Source organism: Acipenser ruthenus, chromosome 2 (genome assembly GCF_902713425.1).
Source record: "Acipenser ruthenus chromosome 2, fAciRut3.2 maternal haplotype, whole genome shotgun sequence".
Taxonomy (NCBI): Eukaryota; Metazoa; Chordata; class Actinopteri; order Acipenseriformes; family Acipenseridae; genus Acipenser; species Acipenser ruthenus.
The window spans coordinates 60,204,548-60,220,812 of NC_081190.1; the positions used below are offsets into that span (position 1 = coordinate 60,204,548).

Below are 16,265 nucleotides of genomic sequence, written 5' to 3' on the forward strand. Positions count from 1 at the left end.
TGCAGATATCATTCTACACCCATGACATTCATTACAGTTATTGAACAAATGGAAAAACATTTTCATGACTAGTAATGACATATCCCCCCTGCCACTAACAAAATAGCTAGCTTGTAGTTTGAAATCACATTCTTACATGAAATGCACCAGTGAAACCTGCTACAGGAAAGTAAAGCAAGGAGTTTGACCTCTGTGTTCCAAAACAAAAACACAAAGTGGTGGTGTTCCTAGCCTAGGCGAACATTCAGGCTGACTGCTTTTTAGATCAGGTTGCTCTGCTGGACAAACTGATGCTTTGCACATGGAGAATATACGCAGGAGGAAAGTGGTAAACGGTTTAAGCTTCCTGCATTTTGAGGAGACATGCCTCTTTCCATCATGCTTCTGTGATCATCATGCTAATCTGCTATAACTGCTGTATATAAGAGTAACTGCTTGTAAGTCCTTGTGTTAAAACGACCTGAAATCCTACTAAAGACCCCATAGTAGCACTCTGATGGTTAATGTTGTAATTGGATTCCTGATGTCTGATTTTAATTGTCTAACTCTGGTGCACTGAAAAGCTGTCCAGACAGCTTGAATGGCCACTTGTTTGTTTACTGTCAGCTCAGTTTACTCCAATATTCAGAGTACAACAAAACCCAAATGGGCTTTGTAGGGAGATGAATTAATGAACTGATAAAACAATTTTTGGGGCCAATGGATTTATTTTTCACTATTTATTTTGATACTGTAGAGGTTAAAAAATACAATGAGTATACAGCCTAATGTGGTGTTTTTTCTATTTTTATTTATTTACCTTGTTTCTTTTCACAGGTAACTGTCATTGATCATGGTGTTCCTCCAAAGTCAGCTGTTGTCAGAATGATAGTGAAGGTTTTGGATGAAAATGACAACAGACCACATTTCTTGGAGAAGACCTATAACATTAAGCTTCCTGAGCGTGATAAACCTGACCGAGAGCGATCTGCCAAGCGGGAACCCATTTATAGAGTTATTGCTTCAGACAAGGATGAAGGCCCCAATGCTGAAATCTCTTACAGCATTGAGGAGGGTGATGAACATGGGAAATTCTTTATTGAACCTAAAACAGGAGTAGTTTTGTCCAAGAAGTTTTCTGCAGCTGGAGAGTATGATATCCTTACCGTAAGTTGATGCTGCAGTATATTGAAAGCTATTTCATACAAGACCTTATGTATGTACTGAAGCAAGATTTTGTAATGACTAGCCCAATATAAATGCCCATGTTAAATCTTTAGCTTGCAAGTAGGTTTGAGTACTTTAACACTTCAGTATAATAGTTGTGTATTCTAAATAGTGTGGTGTTGTTTTGTAGATTAAAGCTGTGGACAATGGTCGACCTCAGAAGTATTCCACTACCCGACTGCATATTGAATGGATCCCAAAGCCTAAACCATCCACAAAGACGCTTTCTTTTGATGAACCATTCTTCTCATTCTCAGTAATGGAGAGTGATCCAGTTGCTCATATGGTTGGTGTAATAACATGTGAGCCCATTGACAACCCACTCTGGTTTGACATCACTGGTGAGTCATTTTTGTCTGTTTAATGAATGCGTTACTGTAGGTTGTTTTATTAATTGCACTCGGTACACAATTAATATATTTGTAGATGCTATTTTTAAAGATAAAAGCTTGTCTGTGACTTCCTGTCCTAATATTTTTTTTTTGTATTCCATCATAACTCTGACAACTAGATTTAATCTTCCAAATCTTTTTTCTACTTTGCATGGTGTGCCCTTTTAGTTCTGTTCTGAATAATTCCTTGTTTTGTTTTAACCTATCTTTGTTTCTGCTCCTAACTAGCATCCCTGTGACTGACACGCTTTTCTGTGTTTTCTATTCTACCTTTCTTTTCTTTCTTTCGAATGTTTTTGGATTTGCAAGGAGGCAAGCAAGCTAAAGAAGTGTTTTACATCGTTCAGATGGCTTGTGACCTGAACTGTACAGCAGAAGGTAGCTGCTGAGATCTAATAATGTACAGATGTTGAACATTATGAGATCTGAGTTTTTAACTTGTGGCACTTTTGAACACTCATGCAGGGCAAACTGGCCATTGACTTTCATTAGGGCACATAATGCCGTGCAAGCCCTTCTTTTGACAGTATATATCCTAAAATGTATGTTGTAGGAGCATACAAGTAAGTGTATACATTTTTAAGATAAAGGTACCAGGAAAACTTCAACAATTTTATGTGATGTAGGGGAAATATTGCTTCGGTAGAGAAAAAACACAGTTTAGTTTTAATGTAACATTTGGAACAATGCTGTATACTGTATATAGGTTTGAATGGTAGAACTTTAAATCCTCAGTCAATTACCAGCAAATATTTTACTAGTATAAACTGAATTATATAATGGTATTTTTATAAAATCTCCAGATATTTTATTAAAGTAATATCTAATATATAATATTGACCATAATTGCATGTTGCCAAATGAAGAAAAAAAAATCTCCTAAACTTCTGTCAATTCTTCTTATTCAATCCAGGTGGTAACTATAACAGCCGGTTTGATGTGGGCAAGGGCAGTGGAACCATCATTGTCGCCAGACCTCTCGATGCAGAACAGAAATCAAATTACAACCTGACAGTGGAGGCAACAGATGGAATGAAATCTATCAGCACCCAGGTAATTGAATTGCTAATGAAATGTTTATGGAAAGTAGATTTAGTAACTGTTCTTTCTTTTGACATTAATGCCATGAAATGGGGATACTGCTGGAAATAATCCGAAAAGTCTGCATACAAGTGGCTTGTCAATCACTATGCATTAAACGTGGGAACTATTTCTTGTGGTACATCATGGCAACTGGAGAAAAAAATGGATGGATGTTTTTATTTTATAAACAGATATTGAAGTACATGTCCCCAGTTTCTTATCTTTTTTGCAAGCTGTATCTTTTTATTCAATTTTTTGCTGTGTCCTTTTATGTGTATGTGTTGAGGTGCAGTTTTTAAAATCACCAAATATGACTGATTCTGGTAAATGAAGATACATGTACAGGACTTGATTATAATACATTAGGAAGAAATCTATTTGCAGATTTTTTTATTCATATTTTTTTCAAAGATACTATATATATATATATATATATATATATATATATATATATATATATATATATATATATATATATATATATATAAATTACACACACAGTGGTCTAAATGGAAATTTAGAAGTCCCAGTATGAAACCTGTTAGTCCTGCAGCCCTTATTAACTACTGACTTTTGAAATAATTCAAGGCGTAATGACTCTGCAAATTTCAAACAGCATGTTGTTTATTTACATTATTCCAATTGAATCAACAGGTGGAAATTCATATATTAGACAAGAAAAGTAACGTACAAGCGAGCGAGTCTTTCCTTCACCAAAAGCATATTTGATTCTTTCACTTCCGGAAAGGTCCTTAAACTATCACTAGATGGCGACAGAGAGCGTAAAATAAACCAACACTGCTGCGCTTTTACTCAAGAAAAACAAAATGAATAACAGAACAAATTATCACCATTTTCCAAGAGTACAAACATTAATTTTCATAACCATAACTTTGAACTACAATTCGGCTCCTACACCTTTAGTAAATCATCCCAGTAGCTCCTAGACAGACTTCATGCCTGCTGGATCGTTTGATTACTTCTTGTCTGTCTGCCTTGAGCGACAAGTGGTGAAGTCTGCGTGGTGGCGTCCTTTCCCAGCCAAGATCGAACGTAGCTGGGGACCAACAGTTATTATAAATATCAATTTGTATGTAGTTTCCAGGCTCGTTCAATACATGAAAGGTAGAGCGCGCTAGTATAATACATAAATACTGTGCACCCGCAACTGCATGTTTCTCTGTCACTTCACCATGATTTGCGGCGCAAGGAAACACAATCTCTCCGTTTTAGGCTGTTTATATTTATTGTTTTTTACTAAATTTCAAAATTTCATTGTGTGTGTTTTTACACAAATTATCAAAATTGTATTTGCACAGATGGTGATCTGATAAAGAATCATTTTCACCAAATCACCATTATATTTGTCAACGACGAGATGGTGAACTGGGATCCCAGCCAGTATACATTTTTGGTGTTTTGAGAAGTGCCGGTGTGGCATACCGTAGTATAACGGCCATTCAACCACTGTGTGTGTGTCTCTATATAATATATATATATTATATTATATTATATTATATTATATTATATCTGTCAGACATTTTTTAATTCAAGTTGCTTTATGCCTGGGATACATTTAGATTATTTTCCAGTACCACACTAACCCAGCGCATTAACCTTTTTAGCTTGTGAATCCGGCCTTTTAATATAAAGAAATCTAATTTTACTAGCAACAGGTGTTCAGGCCTCTGGGAAGAGTGGAAATTCACTTTGTGCCTGTCACCACTTTATAATATGCTTTGTTTAATATTGGAAGCCTTATAGCTACACACAGAGGTATACATATGACATTCTAACAGACGTAGGAGCAGGTGTGCAAAATGAAATGGTTTATCAGTAACACCACCTTTTGGTTTGGTTTCTGCCTTTTAACATTAAATCAGTCCTCTTGGTGAAATAAATATTATATTTTTGTTGCATTTTGTGTGGGTAACAGGATTGCTTGGTTGTATTGCCAATACATATATAATTAAGCAGAGTATTTTTATAATTAAGAGTATTTGTATTAATTGGCAAACCTGCAACTGATAATACCGCTTAATATTTCAGAAAGCAACTTCAGTTTTATGTAAACTTTAATTGGCACCCTTAGCTTTGACCTGCAACATAAGATGGCCACCATATGAGGGTCTGGTATCTGTTTGCCTGCTGCATGATATAGACCTGAGACATCAATACTTGCTTCATACTCTGTGCATAGCTGAACCCTCTTGTGACAGTTATACTCCTGCAATGTCTTATCCACATAAGGATATACAATATATAATATGGACTATAGAATACTGTATGCTTTTCATAGACCCTGATAAATTTAAGACAGATTAGGTAGTATAAGATTCGTGTTGCTCAGTGTCTGTGAATCCAGCCGTATGTTCTATCAGTTACTAAAGACCAGCTGAAAGTGTAAGTTTGAATAGCTATGTTAATATTACCAACTTCATAACAGCCTGCTTCAGTTCCTTCTTTTGCATACGAGACCAGTATGTTAACCACTGCACAGATTGGATCCTTTTGCAGACATGGTCTTTGAAACTTAAAAATCCAAGGGTTTGCTCGGCAGCTGTGACGAATAAGGCTTTCAGATACTGTTAGATTAAGTATAATAACAATTGGTGGTCCATCACAGCATCTGTCTGCAAATAGTGAAGTCTGTCTAAATAGTTTTTCTGTCTAAACTGACCTAGTTTCAAATTGAACTGATCTGCAGTTAGTTGCGTCAATGTTACTTTATTTTTTAATTTGATGTAGAGAATTGAAGTTTATTTTCTTCAATAAAGATAATTGGATATGGTCTGTTACAGAAGTTAAACTAAAACAGGGGAACAGGAAATAAAAGCTGGTCCAGGATCTTCATTTGGTTGTGTTTTTATTTTGTTTATTTATTTTTTGGTACCAGCCAAGACCATATGAAAGTTTACCACAGAATTTTTATTTTATTTATTTTTTTACAGCAGATTAGTCTAAATATCACTGTTTATGACCAACTTTTTTCTGTTCAACAAAAATATAGGTTTTGTTAATTGGGTATGTTTTTTTGTTTGTTTATTACTTTTCCCCTAATTACATTATAAGTGTGTGTGTGTATACAAGAGTTCTGAGAATCTTCATGATGGCTGTTTCATACTCTAATTGGTACTAAAAGAAAACTTAATCTATGATTTGTTTTATAGGTTTTCATTAGAGTAATTGACACAAATAACCATCGACCTCAGTTCTCACGACCAAAGTATGAGATTAATATCCCAGAGGACATTGCACCAGAGACGGAGATCCTACAGATCAGAGCAACTGATAAGGATGAGAAAAACAAGCTAATCTACTCCCTCCAGAGCAGCACCGATCCCATCAGTTTAAAGAAATTTCACCTTGATCCTGGAACTGGCTCACTGTATACAGCTGAGAAGCTGGACCACGAAACCATGCACAAGCATATCCTGACAGTGATGGTAATGTAAAATGTCTTCGCCCACCGTGCTCATCTCAGTTGTCTTTTTAAACAATATGTTGACATTATTGAAATCCACAATGGACCTATGATCCCTTGATATGGAATTGATATGGCATTTTGTTTTTAAATTGGTTAATGAGTTCAACTGTCTTTTTATACATGTTTTGTATTTTACATTCAGGTTCGTGATCAAGATGTGCCTGTGAAACGGAACCTTGTAAGAGTTACTGTCAATGTTGAAGATACCAATGACCATGCCCCATGGTTCACTAGTTCCTCATATAAAGGGAGTGTGTATGAATCTGCTGCTCTTGGGTCAGCAGTCCTGCAGGTTACAGCCATGGACAAGGATAAAGGACAGAATTCAGAAATTGTTTATTTTATTGAATCAGGTATGTTTTACAGTGTCATACCACGTGTTTTGTTTTTGTTTTGTTTTCCTTTTGTTTTCAATGTAATAATAATACTACTTAGGAAAAGTAATGTATTATATTTAAGTTTAGTATGCTGTACTTAAAGGTTTATAAATATGGCATGGCATGCAGTTCAGTATTGAGAGCAAGTACTGAAGTTATTTTGACTTGGTTGTCTGTCTGAAGGAGTTCATGGGAAATAGCCACCAATTTCCCACTATTGTTGCTGATGATAAATACCAATGTTGGGGGTGGACAGTGGCTAATTTCAGTATAGCTGTGTGTAATTCACATTTTTCAGATGGCTGTAATGTAATACAATAGAAGAATTACTGTTTTAATCAGCAGCCAACAACAAATGAATACCAACTACTTGCATCAGATGGCAGCTGTTGTTGCAGTATACAATTCTGTTAATTGCTTCTGTATTAAACTTAATTATTTGCGTTAAGTAACTAAAGCCTCTACAATTACATAGTTATCGAAAAGATAAATGCTCACCGCTTTTCACTTACACATGTTATAATATGGTAATTCAAGCTTTAAGTGTTGGTTTTGTGCATACTCTCCATGGGTTTTAATTTGATTGGCTAGAAGGAAAATACACTATGACATGACTTAATTTGTCAGCCACTATACATAAAAAAGCTACTAATTGTATGGTACTTAAAAAGTTCTCTATTGTTTACAGGAAATGTTGCAAATTCATTTGCTATTGATCCAGTCCTTGGCACGATTACTGTTGCAAAAGAACTTGACCGTGGCAGTAAGAGCCAGTATGAGCTCACAGTGAAAGCATCAGATAAAGGAAATCCTCCAATGAGTGTGATGACGACCGTCCACATTTCTGTTACCATATCAGATAATGCAAAGCCAAAGTTTACCATGAAGGAGTACTCGGCAGAAGTCGGAGAGACTGTGATCATTGGGAGTTTCGTTGCCTTGGTTACAGCATCCAGTCAGTCATCGGTGATGTACGAAATAAAAGATGGAAATATCGGCAGCACCTTTGACATCAATCCAAACTCGGGTGTTGTCATCACTCAAAAGTTGCTAGATTACGAAACAATTTCTTCATACAAGCTAACCGTGCAAGGCACAAACATGGCAGGCTTATCATCCAACACAACTCTTCTGATTCATCTTATAGATGAGAACGACAATGCTCCTGTTTTTATGCAAGAGAAATACACAGGGATTATCAGCGAATCTGCTTCAGTGAACAGTGTAGTTTTAACTGATGTGAATGCTCCACTGGTAATTCGAGCCACAGATGCTGACAGGGAATTGAATGCCATGCTGATTTATCAAATTGTTGAACCATCTGCCCACAAATATTTTGCTATTGATTCAAGCACAGGTGCCATTCGCACAATAACAAGTCTGGATTATGAAGACAAAAACATTTTCCATTTCACAGTGCAGGTCCATGACATGGGAAACCTACAGTTATTTGCAGAAAATGCAGCCAATGTTACAATCCAAGTGGTAGATGTCAACGACTGCCCTCCAGTCTTTACCAGGGAGGTTTATGAGGCATCTGTTTTAGTGCCAACATATAAAGGAGTGGAAATTATTACATTAAATGCTACAGATGCAGACTCTGGACCAAATTCAAAAATAATTTACTCAATTACTGATGGCAACATAGGAGAAAAGTTTACTATTGATCCCATGATGGGTGTTTTATCAGTTCAAAATACAACCCATTTAAGGAGCAGGTATGAATTGACAGTGAGAGCTTCTGATGGGAGATTTGCAGATGGAGCATCAGTCAAAATAAATATTAAAGAAAATAAGGAAAGCAACTTAAAGTTTACTCGGAATTTGTACACTGCTTTAGTGCAGGAAAACTTGTCAGAGGCTAAAACGCTTGCAATTATTACAGCTATAGGCAACCAGATAAACGAACCACTATTTTATCACATTCTAAATCCAGACCGAAGGTTTAAGATTAGTCGTACGTCTGGAGTCCTCTCAACCACAGGCATACCCTTTGATCGTGAAGAGCAGGATGTCTATGATATAGTTGTGGAAGTGACAGGGGAGGAAATGTTAAGAGTTGCTCATGTTGTAGTGAAGGTCACTGTAGAGGACGTAAATGACAACGCACCAATGTTTGTTAATTTGCCATATTATGCTCTAGTGCAGGCTGATGCTGATATTGGCCATGCAATTCGACAAGTCACTGCTGTAGACTTGGATAGTGGAAAAAATGGTCAGATTCACTACTACTTAAAAGAACTTCATGAGTATTTCCAGATTAGTCCTTCAGGTGACATCACATTGAAAAACAATTTTGAAACGGATACTTTGAATGCTGAGTATGTCATCACTGTTGTAGCCAAAGATGGAGGGGAGCCAGCTCTTTCTGCAGAGGTTGAAGTACCAATTACTGTAATGAACAAAGCAATGCCAATGTTTGAAAAGCCTTTTTATAGTATAGAGATTCCAGAAAATATCCAACTGCATACCCCTGTGGTACATGTTCAAGCCAACAGCTCAGAAGGACTTCGGATCATGTACAGTATCACAGAAGGAGATCCTTTCAGTCAGTTTTCCATACATTTTAACACTGGTGTCATACATGTAACAAGCCCACTAGATTTTGAATCCCATCCAGCCTATAAGTTAAGTGTAAGAGCAACAGATTCTCTAACTGGTGCTCACTCAGAAGTGTTTGTTGATATAATTTTGGTTGATGTCAATGACAATGCTCCATTGTTTAAAGAGAAGTCTTACACTGCCACACTTTCTGAAGCTTCAGTGATTGGCACATCAGTGGTTCAGGTCATTGCTACAGATGCTGATTCTGGTGTAGACAAAATTATTTCTTACCAGTTGGTAGAAGATAACAGTAAGAGTTCTGATAACTTCCACATAGACAGAGACAGTGGGGCTATTTTAACAGCAAGAACCCTTGATTATGAGGAAAGGCAGCAGCATAATTTACTTGTAAGGGCCATGGATGGAGGTGTGCCCGCTCTAAGCAGTGATATAAGTATTACAGTGTATGTAACAGATCTGAATGACAACCCACCCGTTTTTATACAGCAGCTGTATGAGGCCACAGTCAGTGAGCTTGCACCCCGTGGACATTTTGTAATGCACGTACAAGCATTTGATGCAGACAGCTCAGATGCTGGCAAGCTGGAGTATTCCATCTTAAACGGAAATGTAAATATGTATTTTGAGATTGGTAAGAAAACTGGGGTTATAACAATCTCAAACAACCGCAAAGAGAAAATGGAGCCATTTTACAATCTCAATATCTCTGTGTCCGACGGCGTCTTTAGAAGTTCAGCTCAAGTGAAGGTAACAGTAATTGGAGCAAACTTCCACAGTCCATCTTTCATTCAGAATGAGTATGAGGTGGAATTGGCTGAAAATTCCCCCATGGGAACCCTGGTAGTTGAAGCTAAAGCTACTGATGAAGATTCAGGAACTTACGGCCATATAACATACTACATTGTAAATGACTTTGCAAAAGACAAGTTTTCTGTTAATGAAGATGGACAGATATTCAGTCTGGAGAAGCTTGACCGTGAGAACTCTGTGGAGAAAGTTATCACAATTGGCCTAATGGCAAAAGATGGAGGTGGCAAGGTTGGCTTTTGCAGCATAAATGTCATACTTACAGATGATAATGACAATACCCCACAATTCAGAGCTGCAGAATATAAAGTAAATGTTGCATCTGATGCTCCAAGGGGAACTTCAGTCATTAAAATTGTAGCATCGGATGCTGATGAAGGCAGCAATGCAGATATAGCTTACGTTATTGAGGCAGATTCAGAAAATGTTGAAGAAAACTTTGAAATTGATCCTTTCACTGGTGTCATTGTTACTAAAGAAAGCTTAATCGGGTTGGAAAATAAAGTGTATGCTTTCTACGTAAGAGCAAAGGATGCTGGAACTCCTCCAAAGGAGTCTGTGGTCCCAGTGTACATCAGAATACTAACCCCTGAAGTGCCACTTCCAAAGTTTGTTGAACCGCACTATGCCTTTGCAATACCTGAGGACCTTGCAATTGGATCAGAAATAGATTGCATACAAGCAGAGAGTGAGCAGTCTGTGGTTTACAGCCTAGTGAAAGGAAATACTCCTGAGAGTAACCGAGATGAAGTCTTTGTTATTGACAAAGATACTGGAAAGCTAAAACTTGAAAAGAACCTTGACCATGAAACAACTAAATGGTACCAGCTCACCCTACTAGCGCAGTATGCCCATGAAGATTATGAAGTTGTCTCTTCTGTAGATATCAGTATTCAATTAAAGGATGCCAATGACAACAGCCCTGTGTTTGAATCCAATCCATATAGAGCATTTGTTGCTGAGAACCTTCCAGGCGGAACCAGAGTAATCCAAGTAAAAGCAACTGATTTAGATTCAAGTACCAATGGGCAGGTAATGTACAGCTTGGCTCAGAGTCGAGAAACAAATGACATCATGGAGCTGTTTGCAATTAACAGTGAGACTGGATGGATTACAACACTTAAAGAGCTAGATCATGAGAAACAAGGGAAGCACATGGTTACAGTGGTTGCTTCTGACCGTGGAGAGAAGGTGCAGCTGATTGCCACTGCTTTGGTGGAAGTTACTGTTGCTGATGTGAATGACAACCCCCCACGCTTCACTGCTGAGATCTACAAGGGGACAGTGAGTGAGGATGATCCACCTGGCGGAGTTATTGCAATCCTGAGCACCACTGATGCTGACACAGAACAAATCAACAAACAAGTTAACTACTACATTACAGGTAAATAAATAACACTCCTGAAGTTTGAGTTGTATTTGTAACTAATGCAACGACAAAATATGTGTTTACCTAGACTGCATTTATGTTAATGCAGAGCTGATAAAAGTAAAAAGCAGCAATCTGATAAAAGTGCAAATCAAAAGCCCTGAAAGCACCTGTATTATGTGCTTAAAAGTATGAATGTAAATAATTAGTTTACCAGGTGGTTGAAAAAAAAATTATTTGTGCACCATAGTATAGCTACTAGTGAGATATCCTTGTATATTTTCTACAGTGCATGGGTATTTTTGTTTGAGGAGGAGTCTGAAACCTGCTGTTTATGATTTTTACGTATATATGAAATTGACTAGCACATATGTTATTAGTCACAACCTACTGTTAACTTAAAAAAAATTCTGTCTTCTTTTAATATTGCATATAGCAAACTGCAATTTCTATCCTAAAGAATTCAGTGGATTGTCAGAAAGTCTTCAAACTGATTATGCCACTGACAAAGGATTGTTAAACGATACCAGCTCACAACCAAAGTTTTTTGTAATGGTACTTCAGTTTTAATGTTTAGGATTTTCACAGCAGGCCAGTCATGGATCATTGATAGGTAGCAGATGTATTTTAAGACTATTCAGACATTCTCTGCAAGTTGGCCTGTTCTTTCCTTCCATCTCTATTCTTACTTTCCAGCTAAATAGCGGTATTGTTCATTAGTTTGAATGGCACTTTTCCATTGACTTTTCAGGAGGAGACCCTCTGGGACAATTTGCTATTGAACAATTTGCTATTGAATGGAAGGTCTATGTCAGAAAGCCCCTGGATAGAGAAGAGAAAGACAATTACCTCTTAAATATCACAGCCACTGATGGAACATTCGTGGCAAAGGCTGTAGTAGAGGTTAAGGTCCTTGATGCCAATGACAACAGCCCTGTTTGTGAAAAGGTGGGTTTCTAAATGTCATAGTTTGTGTAGTTTACAAAAGATTCTGGTGGCTTTGTCAAAAATAATTATTTCATTACTATATTTTATTTTAGAAATGTGGATAATGTTTAAATAAATTTAATATATGGATCTGGAATATCTGTCCCTATTTCAATTATAGTAGTTTTTGTAGTGGTTTATACGCATGTTTTTTGTACTTTTGTTATAGCAAGCAATGTTTATATTTTGTCTAAAGCAAATACACTTCTTTTCAGGCGCTGTATGCTGAAACTATTCCAGAAGATGTTCCTTCAGGAAAACTGATTTTGCAGGTTTCTGCCACTGATGCCGACATCCGTTCAAATGCTGAAATCTCTTACAGGCTTTTCGGAACAGAGGCAGATAAATTCAGTCTAGACCCAGATACTGGTTAGTGTCTACTTTTTGTTTCCTTACATAAACAAGAGAAAATTGAATAACACCATCCCTAATTCTGCAGATATTGGTATGATTTTAAATAAAAAAATATGCATGCAGCAAATACTATTGCAATGATGCGGAGAGCAGAGTGTATGTCATGTGTAGGGACAGAACAATTGAATAATTTCCTCTCCAAGATCAGTGTCACTTTTGAATTCTAACATTTAGTACACGAGAACAGCAAATAATGGTTTATTTTGTGGTTTAAGAACACTTGTGCTACAAAAAAAAGATAATATATGTAATCATAAACATGTTTTGCTTCTTGACAAAAACAAATTGCTCCACTTCAGTTCAGTAGTATTATGCTGCATTTATTGCTGGGGGGCTAAAGGAGAAGATTTTTCATGGTTTATTTAACTGAGAGCCTTTGAAGTATTATGAGGGATTATTCAAGTGTTACTACCTGCCTACATTTATAAACTGTTTCCATTCCAGAGTAGTGTTAATGTATCAAGAGTCTTAAGAGTAAAATAAAAAGTAGTGTCAGAAGTACTGTTAAAGGTTTTAGGATACTTGGTAATGTAGCTTGTATTATCCCCCTGCAGGTTGTAATTGGAGATGCATGTACATATGTGTCCTACAGTGTATTCCTTAGCACAATTATTGGAGGGGTTAGATTCTGTGTAGGACAGAAGTGCTTTTGCCATGGGTCTTGGCACCTAGTTGATAGGGCTAATCTTCAGAACTGCTTTGCTTAACCTTTTGATGATTTATTAGATGAAGATACCCTACATTCTGATTGATATGATTGTAGTGAGCTATACATTGAGAGCTCCTTGTTTGATTTTGACGAGCCGATGAATGTGTGTTTTGTTATGCTCTTTAGTATTTTATAAGGAGTATGCATGTTATGTACCTTTTTTGATTTTTTGTTTTTATCTGTATATTTTCCCTTATAGGTGAGCTGAAGACCTTGGTTCCCCTTGATCGTGAGCATGAGGCAGTGTATAACATTACAGTAAAAGCAATAGATGGAGGTGGTCGCTTTTGTCAGGCTGACGTTGTTTTAACTTTGGAGGATGTGAATGACAATGCACCAGAGTTTTCTTCTGATCCCTACACCGTAACTGTGTTTGAGAACACAGAACTTAAAACCCTTGTAACACGAATACAGGCAACAGATCCTGATACAGGTAAGATGGATTTTTTTTTTCTTTCTGTAACATATAAGGCAATTATATGTTTTGTTAGGTAGCAGACGTGTGTGCTTAACTTTAATGTAGACACCACTGGAACTTAGTTCAGTGTTTATAAAGATAAAGGAGTGAAGTTGTGCATTATGTTTGATAAGAGTAAGTTATTTGGTGAAGTAATTGGGAAAACATCCTGCTAATCAACAGCATTATCTCTAAAATGTTTCCCCAATGCATATGCCATTTCAGACATTAGTTATAAAGGGTGTTTTTATAATCTAGATCAAACTCGATCAGCTGGAACATGTTCATCAGTGTATGAGTTGCAAAGAATTAGTCAACAAAATTTGTTTGTGGATGTTTACTGATGAAACTAAAGATTTGCAAATTTTGGCTGTATACACTTGCTGCAAAATGAACAGTTCCAACAGATGTTTGTAGAATGCCATTTAACCAAGGAAGAACAGACAAAATTGTTAATTATTATTATTATTACTTATTTCTTAGACACCCTTATCCAGGTTACAAGATATCACATTATTTTACATACAATTACATTATTTTTTTGCACATTATTTTTACATACAATTACCCATTTATACAGTTGGGTTTTTACTGGAGCAATCTAGGTAAAGTACCTTGCTCAAGGGTATAGCAGCAGTGTCCCCCACCTGGGATTGAACCCACGACCCTCCGGTCAAGAGTCCAGAGCCCTAACCACTACTCCATACTGCATTGCATTGTTTTTGTTTGTGACATTAAATATATGCTTTTAAGGTTGCTGCAGAAAATTGGTTGTCCACGTATGTATGTATTTAAATCAAATTTTGATGTGTGTGTTTGTTTTTTTTTGTTTTTTTTTATAGGCTTGAACAGCAAGGTCCTGTATTCTTTTGTGGATTCTGCAGATGGCCACTTCTCCATTGATGAATTGTCTGGTATCATTAGTCTGGAAAAGCCTCTAGACAGAGAAGTAAAAGCAATGTATTCTCTGACTGTAAGGGCCACCGACCAGGGCTCACCTCGAAAGCTCTCCACAGTCTGCTCTGTTGTAGTGTCTGTTCTGGATATTAATGACAACCCACCAGTATTTGAGCACAGGGAATACGCTGCCACTGTTTCAGAAGACATAACTGTGGGAACACAGATTCTTCGTGTTTTTGCAGCAAGCAGGGACATTGAAGCAAATGCAGAGATCTCATACTCTATTGCCAGTGGAAACGAACATGGAAAGTTTAGTGTTGATTCCAGCACAGGTATGAACTGTTTGTACTGTGCAATTTAGCCATTCATAATTGCGTCAAAATAGCTATAGCCCTGTGATTTTTTTTTTGATTTTTTTTATTTTTACAATATACAATATAGAATTGCAGGTCCTGATTTATCTTCCAATGTGCTTCTTGTTTGGCCCTGTAGGTGACATTTTTGTGATTGGAAACTTGGATTATGAAACATCCCACAAGTATTATCTAACTGTAGAGGCCACGGACGGAGGCACACCATCTCTTAGCGATGTGACGACTGTGAACATAAATCTGACAGATATCAATGACAACACGCCAAAGTTTAGCCGCAATATCTACGCTGCAGTTATAAGTGAAGATGCTGTACTGGGACAACCAGTTATTACTGTAGGTTTTTTTTTGTTTGTTTGTTTTTTTCATTTAGACTATTTAATACATGATAAATAACAAATTGATAATAATATAGTGTATAGCTTTCATAAAATGTATTGAAAAATATATAAATCTAACCCTGTTTTTCATAAATATCATACACATTTGGCAATTTTTTATTTTAAATGGTAATATACATTTTGTCTTTACCTGGAAAAGCCTATAATTGATGACCATTAATTTAGAAGAAGAAAAAAAATTACAAGCCAGGATATAAATGACCAGTTTGGAAGTGAGAACGTAATGTTTGAATCGCACTAGTGAGTTCACAACATGGGTAATTTCCCTAGTGGTTGTAGTCAATATTTACTTGAAATAGAACATCTGTGCTTTCTATTAGGACGTGCTTATTAAACCGGGTGAAAGTTGTCCTCTGGGCTGATTTTATAGAATGCTTGTGTAATTTCTTCAGGTCATGGCAGATGATGCCGATGGGCCTTCCAACAACCACATCCACTACTCTATTGTTAATGGGAACCAGGGAAGCCCATTCACCATCGATTCTGTCAACGGAGAAGTGAAAGTAGCGAGGCGGTTAGACAGAGAGAAGGTAAGCAGTGTCTGTTTTAATACCTGACTTTAAAAGTGCATTTTACCATTAGGTATTCTAACTGGATGTTATCCAAACCTACTGCAGTAAACAGTGGAATTTTTTAGCTTTCTGTATTGTAAACGATTCGCACCCACTCGGGTTCGTTGCCCCTTTAAGAACTTGACCCAGCACACAGAAGTGGATTTTTCAAGCGCGTTTGCGCTATTT

The 16,265-nt window shown here is 36.8% G+C and overlaps 1 protein-coding gene across 8 annotated transcripts in view; it reads left to right on the forward strand.

Moving 5' to 3' along the window:
• LOC117408454 (protocadherin Fat 1) overlaps positions 1 to 16,265 on the forward strand; it is a 77,220-nt gene that overhangs the window by 43,643 nt on the left and 17,312 nt on the right. For all 8 annotated transcript variants that reach the window (XR_009308379.1, XM_034013450.3, XM_034013449.3 and 5 more), the window contains exons 5-16: positions 817 to 1,146; positions 1,337 to 1,547; positions 2,512 to 2,651; positions 5,852 to 6,127; positions 6,311 to 6,521; positions 7,234 to 11,301; positions 12,038 to 12,234; positions 12,489 to 12,642; positions 13,596 to 13,829; positions 14,696 to 15,085; positions 15,246 to 15,460; positions 15,918 to 16,055. Coding sequence is in view for 7 of the 8 variants with exons in the window: in XM_034013450.3 (XP_033869341.3) it covers positions 817 to 1,146; positions 1,337 to 1,547; positions 2,512 to 2,651; positions 5,852 to 6,127; positions 6,311 to 6,521; positions 7,234 to 11,301; positions 12,038 to 12,234; positions 12,489 to 12,642; positions 13,596 to 13,829; positions 14,696 to 15,085; positions 15,246 to 15,460; positions 15,918 to 16,055 (6,564 nt within the window). In the remaining variant the exon portion in view is untranslated. The remainder of the gene's footprint in view (positions 1 to 816; positions 1,147 to 1,336; positions 1,548 to 2,511; positions 2,652 to 5,851; positions 6,128 to 6,310; positions 6,522 to 7,233; positions 11,302 to 12,037; positions 12,235 to 12,488; positions 12,643 to 13,595; positions 13,830 to 14,695; positions 15,086 to 15,245; positions 15,461 to 15,917; positions 16,056 to 16,265) is intronic.